This window comes from Corylus avellana, chromosome 8 (assembly GCF_965113065.1).
Source record: "Corylus avellana chromosome 8, dhCorAvel1.hap1.2, whole genome shotgun sequence".
Classification (NCBI taxonomy): domain Eukaryota; kingdom Viridiplantae; phylum Streptophyta; class Magnoliopsida; order Fagales; family Betulaceae; genus Corylus; species Corylus avellana.
In genome coordinates, this window is record NC_142497.1 from 21,077,431 (window position 1) to 21,093,709 (window position 16,279).

The 16,279-nt window shown below is 35.4% G+C and overlaps 3 protein-coding genes and 1 pseudogene across 3 annotated transcripts; 1 reads left to right on the forward strand and 3 right to left on the reverse strand.

Moving 5' to 3' along the window:
* Window positions 1-957: 957 nt before the first annotated feature.
* Window positions 958-2,186, reverse strand: LOC132164408 (glutamate--tRNA ligase, cytoplasmic pseudogene; annotated as a pseudogene).
* Window positions 2,187-2,204: 18 nt separating this feature from the next.
* LOC132164407 (18.5 kDa class I heat shock protein) lies at window positions 2,205-2,995 on the reverse strand. The gene has a single exon (XM_059574915.2). The coding sequence runs from the start codon at window positions 2,896-2,898 to the stop codon at window positions 2,416-2,418; it is 483 nt and encodes a 160-aa protein (XP_059430898.2). The 5' UTR covers window positions 2,899-2,995; the 3' UTR covers window positions 2,205-2,415.
* Window positions 2,996-4,427: 1,432 nt separating this feature from the next.
* Window positions 4,428-8,546, reverse strand: LOC132164409 (Glutamyl/glutaminyl-tRNA synthetase, class Ic). Its single transcript, XM_059574917.2, has 6 exons — window positions 8,301-8,546; window positions 8,004-8,100; window positions 7,756-7,909; window positions 6,139-7,217; window positions 5,425-5,892; window positions 4,428-4,761 (listed from the first exon to the last, which is right to left on the reverse strand). The coding sequence occupies exons 1-6, from the start codon at window positions 8,438-8,440 to the stop codon at window positions 4,549-4,551; spliced, it is 2,151 nt and encodes a 716-aa protein (XP_059430900.2). The 5' UTR covers window positions 8,441-8,546; the 3' UTR covers window positions 4,428-4,548.
* Window positions 8,547-12,690: 4,144 nt separating this feature from the next.
* On the forward strand, window positions 12,691-13,342 carry LOC132163546 (18.5 kDa class I heat shock protein). The gene has a single exon (XM_059573866.2). The coding sequence runs from the start codon at window positions 12,821-12,823 to the stop codon at window positions 13,262-13,264; it is 444 nt and encodes a 147-aa protein (XP_059429849.1). The 5' UTR covers window positions 12,691-12,820; the 3' UTR covers window positions 13,265-13,342.
* The last annotated feature ends 2,937 nt before the right edge of the window (window positions 13,343-16,279 follow it).

Here is a 16,279-nt window from a genome sequence, read left to right on the forward strand (position 1 = left end):
GCAAAAGCCTCGTCGCTCCAGCATGTCCATCTTAACCTTTTTTTTTAAAAATATATATATATATATATATATATATATATATATATATATATATATATATATAAACGGTTAAGACCTTATACTTCAAAATACAAAGCAAACCCAAAATCAAAGAAAAACACACACAGGCCACACTCCAGATTAAGCGGAAACCTCTTTTACACATATGTGATCAAGCTTTGTTAAAAAAAAGAAAAAAAAAAAACACATTGTGTTTATGCTTCAGTTTAATTGCTGTCAGAGATGGGCGTTAAGCCTGAGCATCTAGTAATTTTCACGCATAAACAATAAAATTGTCTTTTTTAGGCAAATTTTATTTTATTTATTTATTTTTGACTTTTACATGGCTTTTTTCTGTCCTTTGGATTCCATTACCATTTCAAGCTTTGTTTTGAAATTTTGTTCTTTGGATTCCATTACGAATGAAACATGAGAACCCACTCGTACCAGGCACTCGTACCAGGTGCAGACAGGATCTAAAATAGATATAGATATGTTTGTAAACAGTGCAAATACCTAGGCCGCCATGGAAATTGTGAGGCCTTCGGCCAAGGCATCCACAAAATAAAATAAAAAACGCTGATTTTTTTTTTTTTTTTTTTTTTTTTTTTTTGGGTGTAGTGGCCAGCTGGATTCAATATCTCGTTCATTCACCAAAGAAAATAAACCAAAAAAAAAAAAAAAAAAATTGTAGTGATAACCCATACGATTTTATGAATAACCTCAAAAAGAAAAAACAGTTCAAACGCAAGTTTAACGCAAATCTTATTGTTCACAAAAATAATAATAATAATAATAATATTTAAAACAACAAGATTTATTACAGCCATGGAGAAAAGAGATAGAAGACTCTGATACCAATTGTTAGAATTTCATTAAATAAATCTGTCTTACTCCATAGCATGTGAACAAAAATGAAAAGAATGTAAAAACATACCTTCTTTGTTAGAAGATGAGTCTGCCATCTTCCTCCATTTGTCCTGTTGTGTTGTGTGTGTAGGGGCACTAGTCTCTCAACCCTAATTACTCTAATGATGAAGTCTAATGGGCTAACTTCATTTATATATGTAGGGTGAGAGTACATGGCTTCCTCAAGTACTTATAGAATTGATCTAGCTCATTATGGACCCAAATATTAAAATTCCTATGTCAGTCCACCAAAAAGTGAAATAAAATACAACAGTACCTACTTATATATTAGTGCATGACTTACAAGCAATTTTGCTCAAACACAATTTAGGATACCACTGTTTATACGACTTGATTATAGAAAACAAGCTTATCCATTTAGCCACAAGCACATAACTAAAATTCTGCCACAAGTTAGCACATATGACACAGTGTTTCAGTGGACTAGATTCACAAGTTAATAAATGAAAAGGTATACTTGTTAAGGTTTTAAAAATTTGGACACAAATATGAAAAACTTTGACATCTGCATTGATGTCAGCAGATTATAACCAAGAAATCGCTTGGTGCAAGATTTTGTTGGAATGAGAGTATCAAAAAAACAATGGTCAATCTGGTTGTTACTAAACTTTTCCACCCTAATGTTTTAATATTTCATATGAAGATAATTACTCGTATTACCACTCCAGAATGAATTTACATTTCCTGATTAAAAAAGCTTACACTATCAGTTAACTAGCACGTACCTTCTTCTTTGTAATTAGATAGTCAAACTCCACCAGTGTGAGGTTAACTAGTTCACTTGTTTCAGGCAGCCAAGTAAGCTTCAACTTTGTGGTCTTGACAGATCCTTCAAGGTGCAAAACCCCTGTCAACTGTGTGATGATCCCATCTTGGCCCTTCTCTATTGTCTTTACTATGGCATTTCCCCAATCCATCAATGTTATTTCCTCATCTACCGAGATGGATTCGGCATCAGCATGCTCAATCCATATCCTCTTTGTGTATGTCGTACACTTCTCCCCAGCACCCTCATATTTCTTATGCCTAGGTATGATGCGGCTAAATGGTTCCTCAGGACCATTTGTCAGGGTCAACAGCACACGCCTTTCTTCAACGGCAGCAGTATGTCGGGGGCACACAGGATCAATGATCTTCTTATTAATGCTCCAGAGTTTATCCCATTCCATCAGATTGAGATTTTTTGATGCTCCCTGAAACAGAATACACTTATTACATTTATGAAATTATATTGCAGAAAACAACAACTTTATTATTAATACGTTTATTACATTCACTTAACATTACATCCAGCACTGGAATTAGCTCCACACATGAAAACGACAAGACTCAAAACACTCTCATTTTCAAACAACCAACAGAGATAAAATCACACGGACGCTTATTATACTGCTATGTAGACCACATGTCGCATTGGAGAGATGACTTGTTAAGACTGATTTATATTCAGCCCGAAATTTGGATAGCCTTCACATCGGGCTTCTTGGTCTCCACCTTCGGGACCGTGACAGTGAGAACCCCATTCTCCATTGCAGCCTTAATCTGATCCATCTTGGCGTTCTCCGGCAGCCTGAAACGCCGCAAGAACTTGCCGCTGCTGCGCTCCACCCTATGCCAAGTGTCGTTTTTGTCCTCCTTCTCCACGTTCCTCTCTCCACTTATCTGAATCACTCTGTCGTCTTCGACCTCCACCTTCACTTCCTCTTTCCTGAGCCCCGGAAGATCCGCCTTGAGAACATGGGCTTCTGGTGTCTCCTTCCAGTCGATCCGGGCGTTCGCAAAAGCCGAAACTTCCCGAGAAGATTCGGGGAAATAGGTGGAAAGTGACGAACGGAATGGAAAGTCCCTGAGGGGGTCCCAGAGGTCGAGAGCGTAGGGATCGAAGCCGTTGCTTCGTCGGTCGCCAAAGAAGCTTGGAATCAGCGACATCTTTTGGGATTGAATTGAGACAAAAGAAGAATTGGGTGCTGAGGAATTTAATTTAAGCCAATAGATGATGCTTTTTCAGTTTTCTTCCACGGTGTCGGAGGTTGAGGACTGGCTGCATATTTATAACACTTTAAGAGGGCATTCTAGTACTTTCGAGGGCCTTGTTCTTTAGGAACCTTCTGGAGTTCTGGTGCTCTGTCGGCCTAATGGGCTTCGAACATTATCTTAACTCTGGTGCTTTCGCTAATAATCTAACACTGGCTAGAAAGTTCATTAACGGGAGAACAGGGTCCGCCCAATAAAAATTCTTCAAGTATCCTCAACAAATCTATTGTCATTTTTCACTAGTAACTATTTTGTATCATTGCTCCTAATAATTATTGGGAAAAAAAAAATGCAAAATTGGTGCACGTGATTTGACGTTTTGAATGGTTCAACTACTTTTAATGATTATGAAAAGTTATACAACCACTTCTATGCAGATCAGAGGGAGTAGTCAAACCACTCACTTAATCTTATTGATGATTCTGGGGTGACTTGATCACCCCCTTTTGATTTATCTTTTTTTAAAAAATATATATTTTATATTTAGTTTTTAGTTATTTTTTGTAAGTGATGCATTATAATAATATAGTGCATCAAGCAAGTCACCCCCTTTGATTTATCTTCTTTATTTTTAATATATATTTTATATTTAGTTTTTAGTTATTTTTTTGTAAGTGATGCATTACAATAATATAGTGCATCAAGCTATTAACTATTGTCCATGTACGATCTATACTAGATTTAACTATCTGTCCATCCTACCTTCTATACGTTTTTAACATCCCATCTTTGTCTTAGTAATCTTTTATGTAACATATTTCGGTCCTCTTTTCCATTATTTAGAAAAGTGAGCCACCAATTCAAATACAAGATACTATCATTATAATCTAACAATTAGACATTCAACCTGTAAACACAATGAGCCATAATTGCAAGAGCAAAGCTCTTGCATCTGAGCTATATCCTTCCATCATTCAATTCTTAAAATGATGCGAGAATTTTTCCATCATTTTAAGAGGTTACAAGAAATAATCTTTTCTGCTTTTGATCCCTAGGAAAAAGAGAATGGGAGAACCTAAGAGAATGCTGCCAAAACACAAAATAGGCTGCTACTCACCTTGTGTTTGGTAACATTCCCTTATGTTCTCCTATTCTCTCTTCCTTTTTTTTTTTTTTTTTGGCGCTTACCCCAATGAATGTTTCACTTTTATAAATCCTAGTGAGCTATTTATCAAACCTTAAACCACAAAGATCAATATAGCATTTTTCCCATAATTATTTTACATTTTGATCAATCTGATTTCTTGACTTACTCAAAATAAATAAATAAATAAATCTGAGTTCTACAATTTTTTGGCAGCTCGTGTGTCTCGCGTATACGAAGAAAGTTATAAAGGCTTCAGAAGGTTATCACTTATCACCATATTAAGTAAAGGATAGCATGGCAACCATAAACACTAAAAAAAGGATTTAAAAAAGAAAAAGAAAAAGAAAAAGATGCATCTGTATTTCCATACAAATCCATGAAAGAAAGAGAAGCAAAACGCCAATTCTCATCCGATAACATCACAATAAATCAACAACGATGTTTGGAAATGTTTAACTTCAAACAGGTTTGCCCCTGCCATCTGGGATCGCATATAAAACTATAGGCTTTGAAGGCTTAATAAACGAAGCATCACATCTGAAATATCCCTTCCTCTCCAGCTGCAATACCTCTCCCCGCTGCAAATTCCGCATGTTGGAATCCCCCAAGGCGGCAGTCTCCCTTTTAGTGCATGGGTTAACAACATCAATAAAATCCTCTCCTTCTTCAAGCTGCAATCAAAGATACAAACTAACATGTATCACACTTTCCCATACAGAAATTAGTAAACTTTTTTACATGGCAGCCATGTCAAACATCTGCAACAGTTTAGACACCATACGAATCTACCTCCAATTTCTAAAGCATTTGGGGAATATGGGTATAGTACTTACTTATATATTAGTGCATGACTTACATGCACTTTTGCTCAACACAATTTAGGATACCACTGTTTATATGACTTGATTATAGAACACAAGCTTACCATTTTAACCATATGCACATAACTAAAACTCCGCCACAAGTAGCACATAACTAAAACCCTAACTAAAACTCAACCACAAGTAGCACATATGACATAATATTTCAAAGGGATTCACAAGTTGATAAATGAAAAGGCATAATTGTTAAGGTTTTAAAATTTTGGACACAAATATGACAAACTTTGATGACATCTGCATCCATGTCAGCAGATTATAACCAAGAAATCTCATGGTGCAATATTTTGTTGGAATGAGAGTATCAAAAAAACAATGGTCCATCTAGTTGTTACTGAACTTTTCCACCCTACTGTTTTAATATTTCATACGAAGATAATTACTCGTATTGCCACTCCAGAATGAATTTACATTTCCTGATTAAAAAAGCTTACATTATAGTTAACTAGCACGTACCTTCTTCTTTGTAATTAGATAGTCAAACTCCACCAGTGTGAGGTTAACTAGTTCACTTGTTTCAGGCAGCCAAGTAAGCTTCAACTTTGTGGTCTTGACAGATCCTTCAAGGTGCAAAACCCCTGTCAACTGAGTGATTATCCCATCTTGGCCCTTCTCTATTGTCTTTACTATGGCATTTCCCCAATCCATCAATGTTATTTCCTCATCTACCGAGATGGATTCGGCATCAGCATGCTCAATCCATATCCTCTTTGTGTATGTCGTACACTTCTCCCCAGCACCTTCATATTTCTTATGCCTAGGTATGATGCGGCTAAATGGTTCCTCAGGACCATTTGTCAGGGTCAACAGCACACGCCTTTCTTCAACGACAGCAGTATGTCGAGGGCACACAGGATCAATGATCTTCTTATTAATGGTCCAGAGTTTATCCCATTCCATCAGATTGAGATTTTTTGATGCTCCCTGAAACAGAATAATACAGAGATAACCAATAACATTTTCATGGAGATGACAATGTAAGAATGACTATCTAGTACAATAAATCTGAGCAAACCTATGAACAAACAGTTTCACAATCTGGAACTAATCAAACAGTTGTAAGAAGAATGAAAGAAATGTAGAAGGTTTTGAATCTGAATTTCCTACAAACACCTATTTCTCACTTGTTTTCATATTGACAATGAAAGTTGTATCAATGCTTGAAATTACCTGTTCCAGAATAAATTGTATCAATGCTTCAACTTTTAAACCTCTACGAATAATTCCTTGGACAGTTGGAAAACGAGCATCATCCCATCCATCAACCTTCCCATTTTCAACAAACCACAGAAGCTTACGCTTGCTAAGAAGTGTATACACCATATTCAGCCGACTAAATTCATAAAGGTAAACCTTTCTTACCCCCAAATCCTCTTGAATCCGGTAATACTGAGCATTACGATCGTGGTATTCACTAGATCGTAATGCATGTGTTATGCCCTCTATGGCATCAACAAATGGACATGCAAAATCGTAAGTTGGGTATATTTTATACTTGGAGCCAATCCGATGATGGGCAACTGGATTGCTACGATAATAGACAGGATCTCGAAGTGATTTATTTGGGTCTTGCATATCCAACTTCCCACGGAGACAACACTGCAAACCTCTTTCAGATCCTGCAATCATTTCCTTCCAGAGTTTTATATTCTCCTCCACACTGTTGTTTCTACATCTTGATTCAATGCCATCCATTCTTTCTTTCTGCATTTGTTCACGTGGTGTATCATCAACATATGCTTTACCCTGGCAAATCAAATTCTCAGCCATTTCCATCAACTGAGGGAAGTAATCTGAGGTGTATGTAACAGCATTATACTTGATACCTAAAGTCTCAATATCCTTCAGAAGATTCTCCACAAACTCATTGCTTTCTTTGGCAGGGTTTGTATCATCAAAGCGCACGATAAGTTGGCCTTGGTACCGCTGAGCAAAATACTGGTTCAACAGTGCCGCTTTTGAGTGCCCAATGTGAAGGTAACCACTGGGTTCTGGTGCAAACCGCAGCCGCACCTTTCCAACCTCAGCATCTGGAAGATCTACTTCAAATGAACTCTTTGATTGAATGTTCGCACCCTGTTGCTCTTTGAATTTGGCTGCAATTGGCTTTCCCGAGCCTTTTTTGCCAACATATATTGCTGTGACTTCATTCAAGGCATCAGTATATTCTGCCAATATAGAATTGAACCACCGTACAAGATTTTGGTACTTCTTTGTCTTCCTCAAACTTTCCCATCTCTGCCCAGTTCCTGAAAAGTATAGAATGGTAAGAATCTGCAGAATAACTTAATAAAAATAAAAATTTGATCACCTAATAGGAAGATGTTAGCTGCACTGTAAAAACTAAAATCTAGTGGAGAGAAAAAATTTGATAAGAAGAAACTAGATTCTTCCTGCTAAAACTAATCCCCTAGGGTGATGATATAAACCATCCAATCAAGACAAAGAAAAATCCATCTAATACGCCACGACTATTAGAAGGAACACAATAAAACGTGTGGCTATTAAAAGTAAAAAGGTAATCCATGGATAATATATGTCATAAGCCAATTCACCAAACAAGGACAGCTTAAAATTTTAAGCCGTAGCAGCAGTTAGATGATCCCTCCAGTGGCATCCAAAAAAAAATCTTTGGTTTAGGATATCTTTATATGGGATTTCAAAGAGAAACAACAAGATTCGAATACTAAATGAAAAATATAGACTTTTGATTCTCCAGGCAGGCCTAAATATGTCTAAATAAAACCATATAAAAAGAAATAAATAGGTATTATCAGAAGCTTCTACCTGCAAGACCTGACCAGATTGCTACATCTGCAATTGATAAAGAGTAACCGACCAAAAAGGTACGGCTCTGCAAAAAATCATCCAAATGTTTGCAAGCATTCTCAAAGGCAGAGCCCGATGACAATATAGGAGCATGTTCCAGCCACTCATCAATCTGAGAACAAAACATCAGCAAAACAGAACCAAACCAATTATTATCGAACAACATGTATAAAAGTCCTGTATTCAGCAAATTCAAAGAAACCCACCTGAGCAGATTCATATGCATTCTGTCCGTAGAAGTTGGGAAGTGTGGCAACCCGACCAATATAACGAAGAAGCACATATGTTCCATGCAATTTCATCCTAGCATACATACAGTGAAAAAGGTTGAGTTTGAGTATAGATCTCTCGCAGCTTAGATCAAAATACCAACAACAATACATCGAAATGCAAACAGCCCAAAAGAGAATGTTTGGTTTGAACTTCAAAAGTGACAGAAAAAATCAAAAAAAAAAAAAAAATCAACGCCCATGATAATGATAGTAAAGGCAATTGAAGAATACCCATTAGAGAAGAGCAGGGTGGGAGCAGAGTCGGTAGGGAGGGATGTGTCGGTTGGCAGAACAAAGCCAGAAAGCTTGGCCGCCACTATCACCGCGAGCGGAGGGCTCTCAGCCGGGAACGACAACAATTTAATCTCCATATTCAGCAACTAATCAGGAGTCACCAAGAGACGAAGCATATGTATTCCCTTCTTCTCACGGCAACGGCGAACGCAACGAATCTAGGGTTTTTACAAAGAGGAATGATAGGACCCAACTTTTTTGCCTAACAAAAATCTAACTTTTGTTTTATTTATTTTTTAAAAATAAAATAAAATAAAAAATGGAAAAAATGTTTGAAGCAACTCTATCTATTTTTTATCTTTCTTTTATTTGGTATTTTTTAAAAAATGAAAATTGGTATTTTTTTCATAATAATGTCATTTTTTTCAAGAAAATGTCATTATTATGAAGAAAAATACTATTTTTCATTTTAAAAAAAATATTAAATAAAAGAAAGGCAAAAAATAGATAGGGTTGCTTCAGACATTTTTTTCATTTTTCATTTTGTTTTTTTTAGAAAAAAAATAAAGGGTAAAAGTTGAACTTTTGTTGGGCAAAAAAATTGGGCCTTTAGCATTTCTCTTTTACAAAGTCTATTACGCATTTACGCCCAGTCCGCCCAATATGACGTGGCCTTTTGCCACGTCCAAACCTTTTTTTTTTTTTTTTAAATAATTTTTTTAAGTGAGAAAACACGTATGGCACTATGGCCCATGGGTTTCACTCAACCCAGATTTTTCTGAAAATCTCTCCCCCTCTCTCTCTCTCCTCTTCCCACTACTCATCTTCTATAACCAAAAAAGAATACTAAATATTCACGTCCATCTTGGTTCTTATCTCAACCAATCCCCTTAAAAATGGCTAAGTGAACGCATGCCTTTAGACACCTCAGGCTCATAATAGAAAGAGAGAGAAAACCTGTGTGTGGGTGGCTCGTCGCCACCGGCGCTCGGCGGTGGGCGGCCGTCGGTGGGGGAAGAGGGAAGATGGATTTTGACAGTGGGTTGGGGTTTTGAACTTTAAGGATTTTGGGTATTTTGAAATTTGGGGATTTTGACAGTGGGTACCAGCTCGTCGTCAGTGGTCACCGGCGTTCGATGTCTCCGGTGGCCGGCCATCAGTGAGAGGAGAGGGAAGGAGAGATTTTTCTGAAACGGGGAAGAAAGAAAAATTCAAAAGTTTTTTTATTATTTTTTTTTAAGTCAAGAAGTGACACAAGGCCACGTCAGATTGGGCGGACTCTTAGGCTGCCACCGAATATCTCTACTCATAAATTTTAGGTGGGCTTTTTTTTTTTTTTTAATATTTAAATATTAATTAAATAATATTTATTTTAATAATATTATTATATTTATATTTAGAAGTTATTGTTCAATTTGTTCTCGTTTGATGCAAAATTACTCATTAATTTTTATAACTTTTTATCTTCTACCATTTATTTATTTATTTTTCTCATTTGATTTTAGACATTTAACACAATCTTCTAAATTGTAACATAATTAAGGATGAATATTTTATTATTATAATTATTATTATCGATTCTTTAAACTTTATTTATTTCAAAATGTTGAAGAGTCAAATGATATTAATGCCTTTTTTAAAAAAATTAAGTAGTGGGCATCAATTAAAGCGTATATATTCACGACAATTAGGTATTTAATTTAGTTTTTTTTATTTTTTATGAAAATTGTTTTATTATAATTCATTAATTTGGGGCCTTATTAAATTGGGGGTCTTTTAAAATTATTTCATTATCATGATTAGGGGCCTTAATTAAAGAATATAAACAGTAATAATGACTTAAAATTTTTGGATCAATTTTTTTAAAAAAATTATTATTAATTTGAGACGTTATTAAATTGGAGCCCTATGAGGCCGCCTAATCCGTTTAAGGGTTGAGCCGGCCCTGATTACACCCTTCTTCAATTTCTTGTATTTCCACTAATCCGCGCCCGCTTTGCCAGCTGGACCAGCTCCGATCCGCACAGTCTATCTCAATCCCCGCAGCAAGCCCACCATTCTGTCGAGCCCAATTCTCACTAGCAATTTCCAATCGTTGTGTCACTGTAGATAATTTTTGCACATTCTTTTATAGAATGTGTGGCACACTGCTTTAAACAAAATAAAAATAAAAAATAGGCCAAGTTGCCCATATGCGGGCCCTTTGTTGGCCCAATTATTATTTGGTTTGTTGTTGGCCATTTGTTGTCCCAAAGTCTTCAGCTTTTGTGATATTATTTAAAACTCAGACTCATTTCAGCACATAATTTCTCATATATGGTTCATAATTTGACCATTTTTGTATGGTCTTTGTTGTAATATTTAAAACTCAGGCTCATTTTAAGCTCATAGTTCACCAAATTTTAACCCTTTGTTGGCTCAATTCTCACTGCCGCCGATCGTTGTCAACTTATTTCAAACTTAATATTTCAGAGTCTCCCACCTTGAGCTTTAGGATAATGTTATAATATATTGTATGAGATTTGATATTATAAAAATATATTAGTATAAAAATAATAATAAAAGATAGGGATTACAAAGTCTCTTTTCATAGTCAAAAATAGAAAAAGAAAAAATGGGCTTTGTCACCGGTCATACGAAAAGCGAGAGATAAATGTGTTTATAAGCTTTAGCTTTACGCTATCTCTTCTAGTAAGCAATTGTCTAGGTGAAGTACTTTTTGTGTATCTTGCTTATAACTATTTTTTCATATTTAGATTTTATGACTTTAGAGTTAGTTTGACTTTATGAAAGTGCATGAAAATGTATTATTTGCGAGTGCATTTTAAAAATTTACAGTGTGAAGGGTGGAGGGTTTAGATACGCATGATTTTTAATGATAGATTGTTATTTTAAAAGTCAAATTATAATTTTACTAAACACTTAACTATGTTTTTAAAAATCACATATTTTAAAATTGTTTTTTTTTTAAATCACACGTTTTAAAACTGCAGATTCAAACGAACTCTTAATTTTATGCATGTCTTCACATAATGTATATATTGTCATGTCATTTAAAATTTTAAATAATGTAGCACTGATTACATCATTAAATGTAATGAAGCAAAATCTTAATTCTAAAATAATTCTTCTCTGTTTCAAGATATCTTATTCCCAATTTTCCTTTATTTTTTCCTTGTAATACGCTTGATTTAGTTGATGAAGGCACAAGCTTCAAATAAACTAAAAGAAGAAAGAGATATCAATCAATGTGCCAAACATGAAATGAAGTGCAGAACTGGGAGGGTTAAATAAGAAAGAGATTTTAATTCCATATTTTATAACCCTATTGAGCCTTCAATGAAAAAATTGATAAAAGAAAATAAATAAGGGACAAATACATTTTACCTCCAAAACTATCCACCCATTTGCATTTTTACCTCAAATGTTTAAAAAGAGACACTTGACCCCTCCTTCTCCCCAAACTTCAAAATTGTTGCAATTCCACCATTCTGACATTTATTTTCCCAAAATTCCCTCATCCCAAGTTAAAAATTTAAAAATTAAGAGGTGTCCGATTTGAGGTGGCCGAAGCCACCCCTAGGCCCAACTAGGGTGGTTGGCCACCCCTTACTTTTTTAATTTTTTTTTTTAAAATTAAATTTTTATTTTATTTTTATTTTTTAACTTGGGATGGGGGCATTTTGGAAAAATAAAAGTCAGAATGATCGAATTGCAACAATTTGGAAGTTTGGAAGGGTCAAGTGTCACTTTTTAAACATTGGAGATCAAAGTACAAATAGATGGATAATTCAATGGGGTAAAATGTATTTTTTCCAATAAATAAAGTAGCTTAAATTATCATTTATTTCAAAATTCAAGCTTTACGGTTTGTTTGGGTTAGCGATTTCAAAAAGTTCAATTTTAAAATGTACAATTTGAAAAAATAAATTTTGAAAATGTAATTTGATTGTATATTTTCAAAAAAGGCATCCACTTACCTGTGATTTCAAAATGCAGATTTTTGTTTTGAAATTACACTTTTTAAAAAATGCAATCCCAAACACTTTATTTTTTGCAAATTGGTTTTAAATCGAATTTTTTGTTTATGAAATAACAATGTCAAGCACAACCTTAATATCATATTAAATTACTTATTTTTTAAGTTTAAGTTGATGAAAAATAATAAATTTAATTATTTAATTAATATTATAAGAAGTAGTGACTAGTGTGGGCCAAAAAAATGGGCCAAGCCGAAGATATCCAGTTTAGTGGTTTTCGTTTACAAGCCCCCGGTCCAGTCTTCGTGAAAACCCACGAAAATTCTCGAATTTGTGAGAAAGTTCGGTTAATCAATCCGCGAAACCATTACTCTCTCGAAAGTACCAGAATAGTCCGCTAATTACTTTAAATAGCCAACCTATCCCTCCTCCAGCAAACCATCGAGTTCCAACAGCAATTCCAAGCAAGTTTCTCATCAAGCACACAAAATCATTTTCGTTTTCAGTCTTTCATCGAGCATCAAATTCGTTCCGAGAATGTCGATCATACCAAGCTTCTTCGGTGGCCGGCGAAGCAGCGTCTTCGACCCGTTTAGGGATTTCCCCTTCCCCTCTTGTCCCGAATTTTCTCGAGAAAATTCTGGGTTTGTGAGCACCAGAATCGACTGGAAGGAGACCCCAGAAGCCCACGTGTTCAAGGCCGATTTTCCGGGGCTGAAGAAGGAGGAAGTGAAGGTTGAGATCGAAGATGACAGAGTCCTCCAGATCAGCGGAGAGAGGAATGTGGAGAAGGAAGACAAGAACGACACGTGGCATAGGGTGGAGCGTAGCAGCGGGAAGTTCATGAGGAGGTTGAGGTTGCCGGAGAATGTGAAGATGGAGGAGGTGAAGGCTTCCATGGAGAATGGGGTTCTTACAGTCACCGTTCCTAAGGAGGAGGTGAAGAAGCCTGAAGTTAAAGCAATTGAAATTTCTGGTTGAACTTGTATCCGTTGGTTTGTTTTGGTCCTAAAATAAAATTGTTTGATAAATGTAAAACTGTTTGTTTACGATAAATAATTAAATAAATGAGTAAATATGTTTAAGTATTCAGACATTTTTTCAATTCTCTTTTATATTTCTCTTTCAAATAGCATTTAGGCGGCGGATATATGTATTTTTTTTTTTAGTCCTTAAAAAAATGATTTGGTTAATACTAGGAGCGGAAATAAAAAAGAGTTAAATTGCATTGTCCTGCCCACTGATTCAAGTGGGTCTGCCCCTGGTTAGCATAATTTTTATTGTAATTTTTTTGTTTTTTAATAAATTTACGTAACAGGCTACATGAGTGTTACATACGTAACACAAGATAAGTAAATAAATTAAGCAAAAAAATTTGATAAGTAAATTTGATTATTTATAAGTGGCTGACATGGTATACGAACAGCCGCAATGCAATATATATACTATGTCATTATCCGACACACCATTGGATCAACCCTCTCTAAACAAAAACATTAACCCTAGATTGACAGTGCCCAATAAAAATGTAAAATAATAATATAATGTAATAATGATGTAGTATATAATATAATACTATTCATAAGAGCATATCCAATAAAATAGATAAATAATTGATAATAGCCAAATTTGATTATTATAAGTTACTTTTTTTGTGTCCAGTTGAGACTGTTGAGTAGATCCTTAAACATTTTTTCTTATTCAACTTATTTACTGTTCATTATATAAGGATTAAATAATTGAGAAAAATTGGGAGAAAATCTCACTATTCTATGCATGACGAGAGAGGCAGAGTGACTGTTCCTTTGCGTGCCGAGGGAGAGGAAATTGTCATTGACATGTCTTTTCATTTCCAAGGCTTGTGGGGTTGCCCTGATTTAGCAATGTTGGGTTTCCATCGCTGGTCTAGAGGGGGTCCAGGGGGAGGGGAGAGAGAGAGACGTGAGAGGGGAACAAAACGGTTGGTTAAAAATTAATAATAATAATAAATAATATTTTAAAAAGAGAGCGAAATAAAAAAATTTATCAAAATTTGTATTAAAAAATGCGTAATTAAAAAAAAAATGTTTAAATAACTAAAACATAGCCATATATATAGTTGATGAAGATGCTCTAAGATACATGCAACTAGAAATTGGCCGTAGACGGAATGTCCTTAGAACTATGCAAAATTCGACAGCAAAGATAAAAAAAAACAAAAAGAAATGCTATACGATTTTTCCTGTGTTCTTCTTATTTTATGTGAATATTATTTTCTTAAAAAAAAAAAAAAAGAGAGAGATTGATGATGTAAGTTTTTTATTTTATTTTTTTATTTCTTTCAGAAATGAGAGAATAATATCCACGTAAAGAAAAGAACATCATAAAAATACTAGAAAAAACCGTAATATTTCTCTATAAAAGTGCTTTTACGAGGCTCATATACTCGAACATATTTTATGATCATACATTGCCTGTAAACAAGATCTTTGGCATGTTTATAAGGAGTGGACAATCCTCTTTTATTGAATCGATTTTATAAGATGAGTTAAGTTCTGATACTATAAAAGAGCTTAACTTGATAGGAAGAGGTAAATTTAATTACTTAATCATTAATTAGTTTAACACTCCCCCTCATATGTGGGTTCAAACTTCTTTAAATTTCATTTTAATAGGTGAGACATGAAACATTTAATTTAAATGAGAGATGAATTGACGGAATCAAGGTTTAATTTAAATGGGAAGTGAATTGACGGAGTCAAGGTTCGATCTCAAGATTATTTGGGATATCAGGTTAAATTATTAGCTATCTCAAAAATTTAAGCTTATAGAAAGAGTTAAATTTAATTACTTAATTATTAATTAATTTAACATTTTAAACAGTTTTCTTAATGATAAGTTTGTAAAAAACATGTCTTGTATTTACTGTCAGAATAAAATCTTTTTATTCAAAGCCCGTACTAAACCGACCCCAGTCTTCCCGTACCTCACTGAAAGTGAATCACCGACAGCCTCATACATTGTACGATGATCATATCAGCTATGTTTGCCCTCAACCAGGGCCGGTACTATAGCTGGAACAGCACTGTTCCAGCTACAGTACCAGCTGATTATTGCCCCCCTTCAAGTCAAAAAATCATCCCAAATTTCAAAAACAACTCTTTTTTTATTCACTTCCCAACCAACCGATAATTCCAACTAATTTTTTTTTTTTTTCAAAAAAAAATGAAAATGAAACATATTATTAAAAAAAAAAAAAAAAAAAAATCGGAGAACCGATCGGGGTGGCTCCTTGGCCAAAATGGGGTGGCCGAACCACCCCATTTTTGGCCAAGGGGGTGGTTGGAGCCACCCCCATGGCCGTTATGGGGGTGGTTCGACCACCCCTATGGCCAAGGGGGTGGTCTGGCCACCCCCTTGGCCCAAAAAAAAAAAAAAAAAAAAAAAGGGGACCGGGTGCACTTGGGGGTGGTCCGCCCGAACCACCCCCAAGGGACTGGGGGTGGTTTTGGCCACCCCATACGGCCGGTGTGGGGTGGCCGAAACCACCCCAGCCCCTTGGGGGTGGTCCGGCCACCCCCAAATGCACCCGGTCCCCTTTTTTTTTTTTTAGCCAAGGGGGTGGCCGGACCACCCCCTTGGCCATGGGGGTGGTTCGACCACCCCCAGATCGACCAGGGGGTGGCTGGAACCACCCCGATGTTTCTCCTCTTTTTTTTTCTTTTTTTTTTTTAATATTTTGCTTTAAAAATAATAATAATTTTAATGCCCAAAACGACGTCGTTTTGGGCTGGGTGAGTGTTGTAGTTTTAAAGTCCAAAACGGTGTAGTTTTAACGTGGGGGTATAATGTGTATAAAAAAGTCAAACCGTTTAATCTAACATTGAAAACTGAAAGAGGGGTCTAAAGTGAGAGCAAATGGAAGTTTAGGGGGGCTTAGTGAAGTTTATCCTACAAACAATATGCGTGATATCAAACGTCGTATACAAATCCACTACATTTCAAATGTAATAAATG

Bases quoted from the DNA above. Each gene is read 5' to 3' on its own strand.
- LOC132164407 (XM_059574915.2), bottom strand. From the start codon at position 2,898: ATGTCGCTGATTCCAAGCTTCTTTGGCGACCGACGAAGCAACGGCTTC.
- LOC132164409 (XM_059574917.2), bottom strand. From the start codon at position 8,440: ATGGAGATTAAATTGTTGTCGTTCCCGGCTGAGAGCCCTCCGCTCGCG. The intron at 7,910-8,003 runs GTGGGTTTCTTT...TTTTGTTCTCAG, and splicing joins ATGCATATGAATCTGCTCAG to ATTGATGAGTGGCTGGAACA. The intron at 4,762-5,424 runs GTACGTGCTAGT...CTTTGATTGCAG, and splicing joins ATCTAATTACAAAGAAGAAG to CTTGAAGAAGGAGAGGATTT.
- LOC132163546 (XM_059573866.2), top strand. From the start codon at position 12,821: ATGTCGATCATACCAAGCTTCTTCGGTGGCCGGCGAAGCAGCGTCTTC.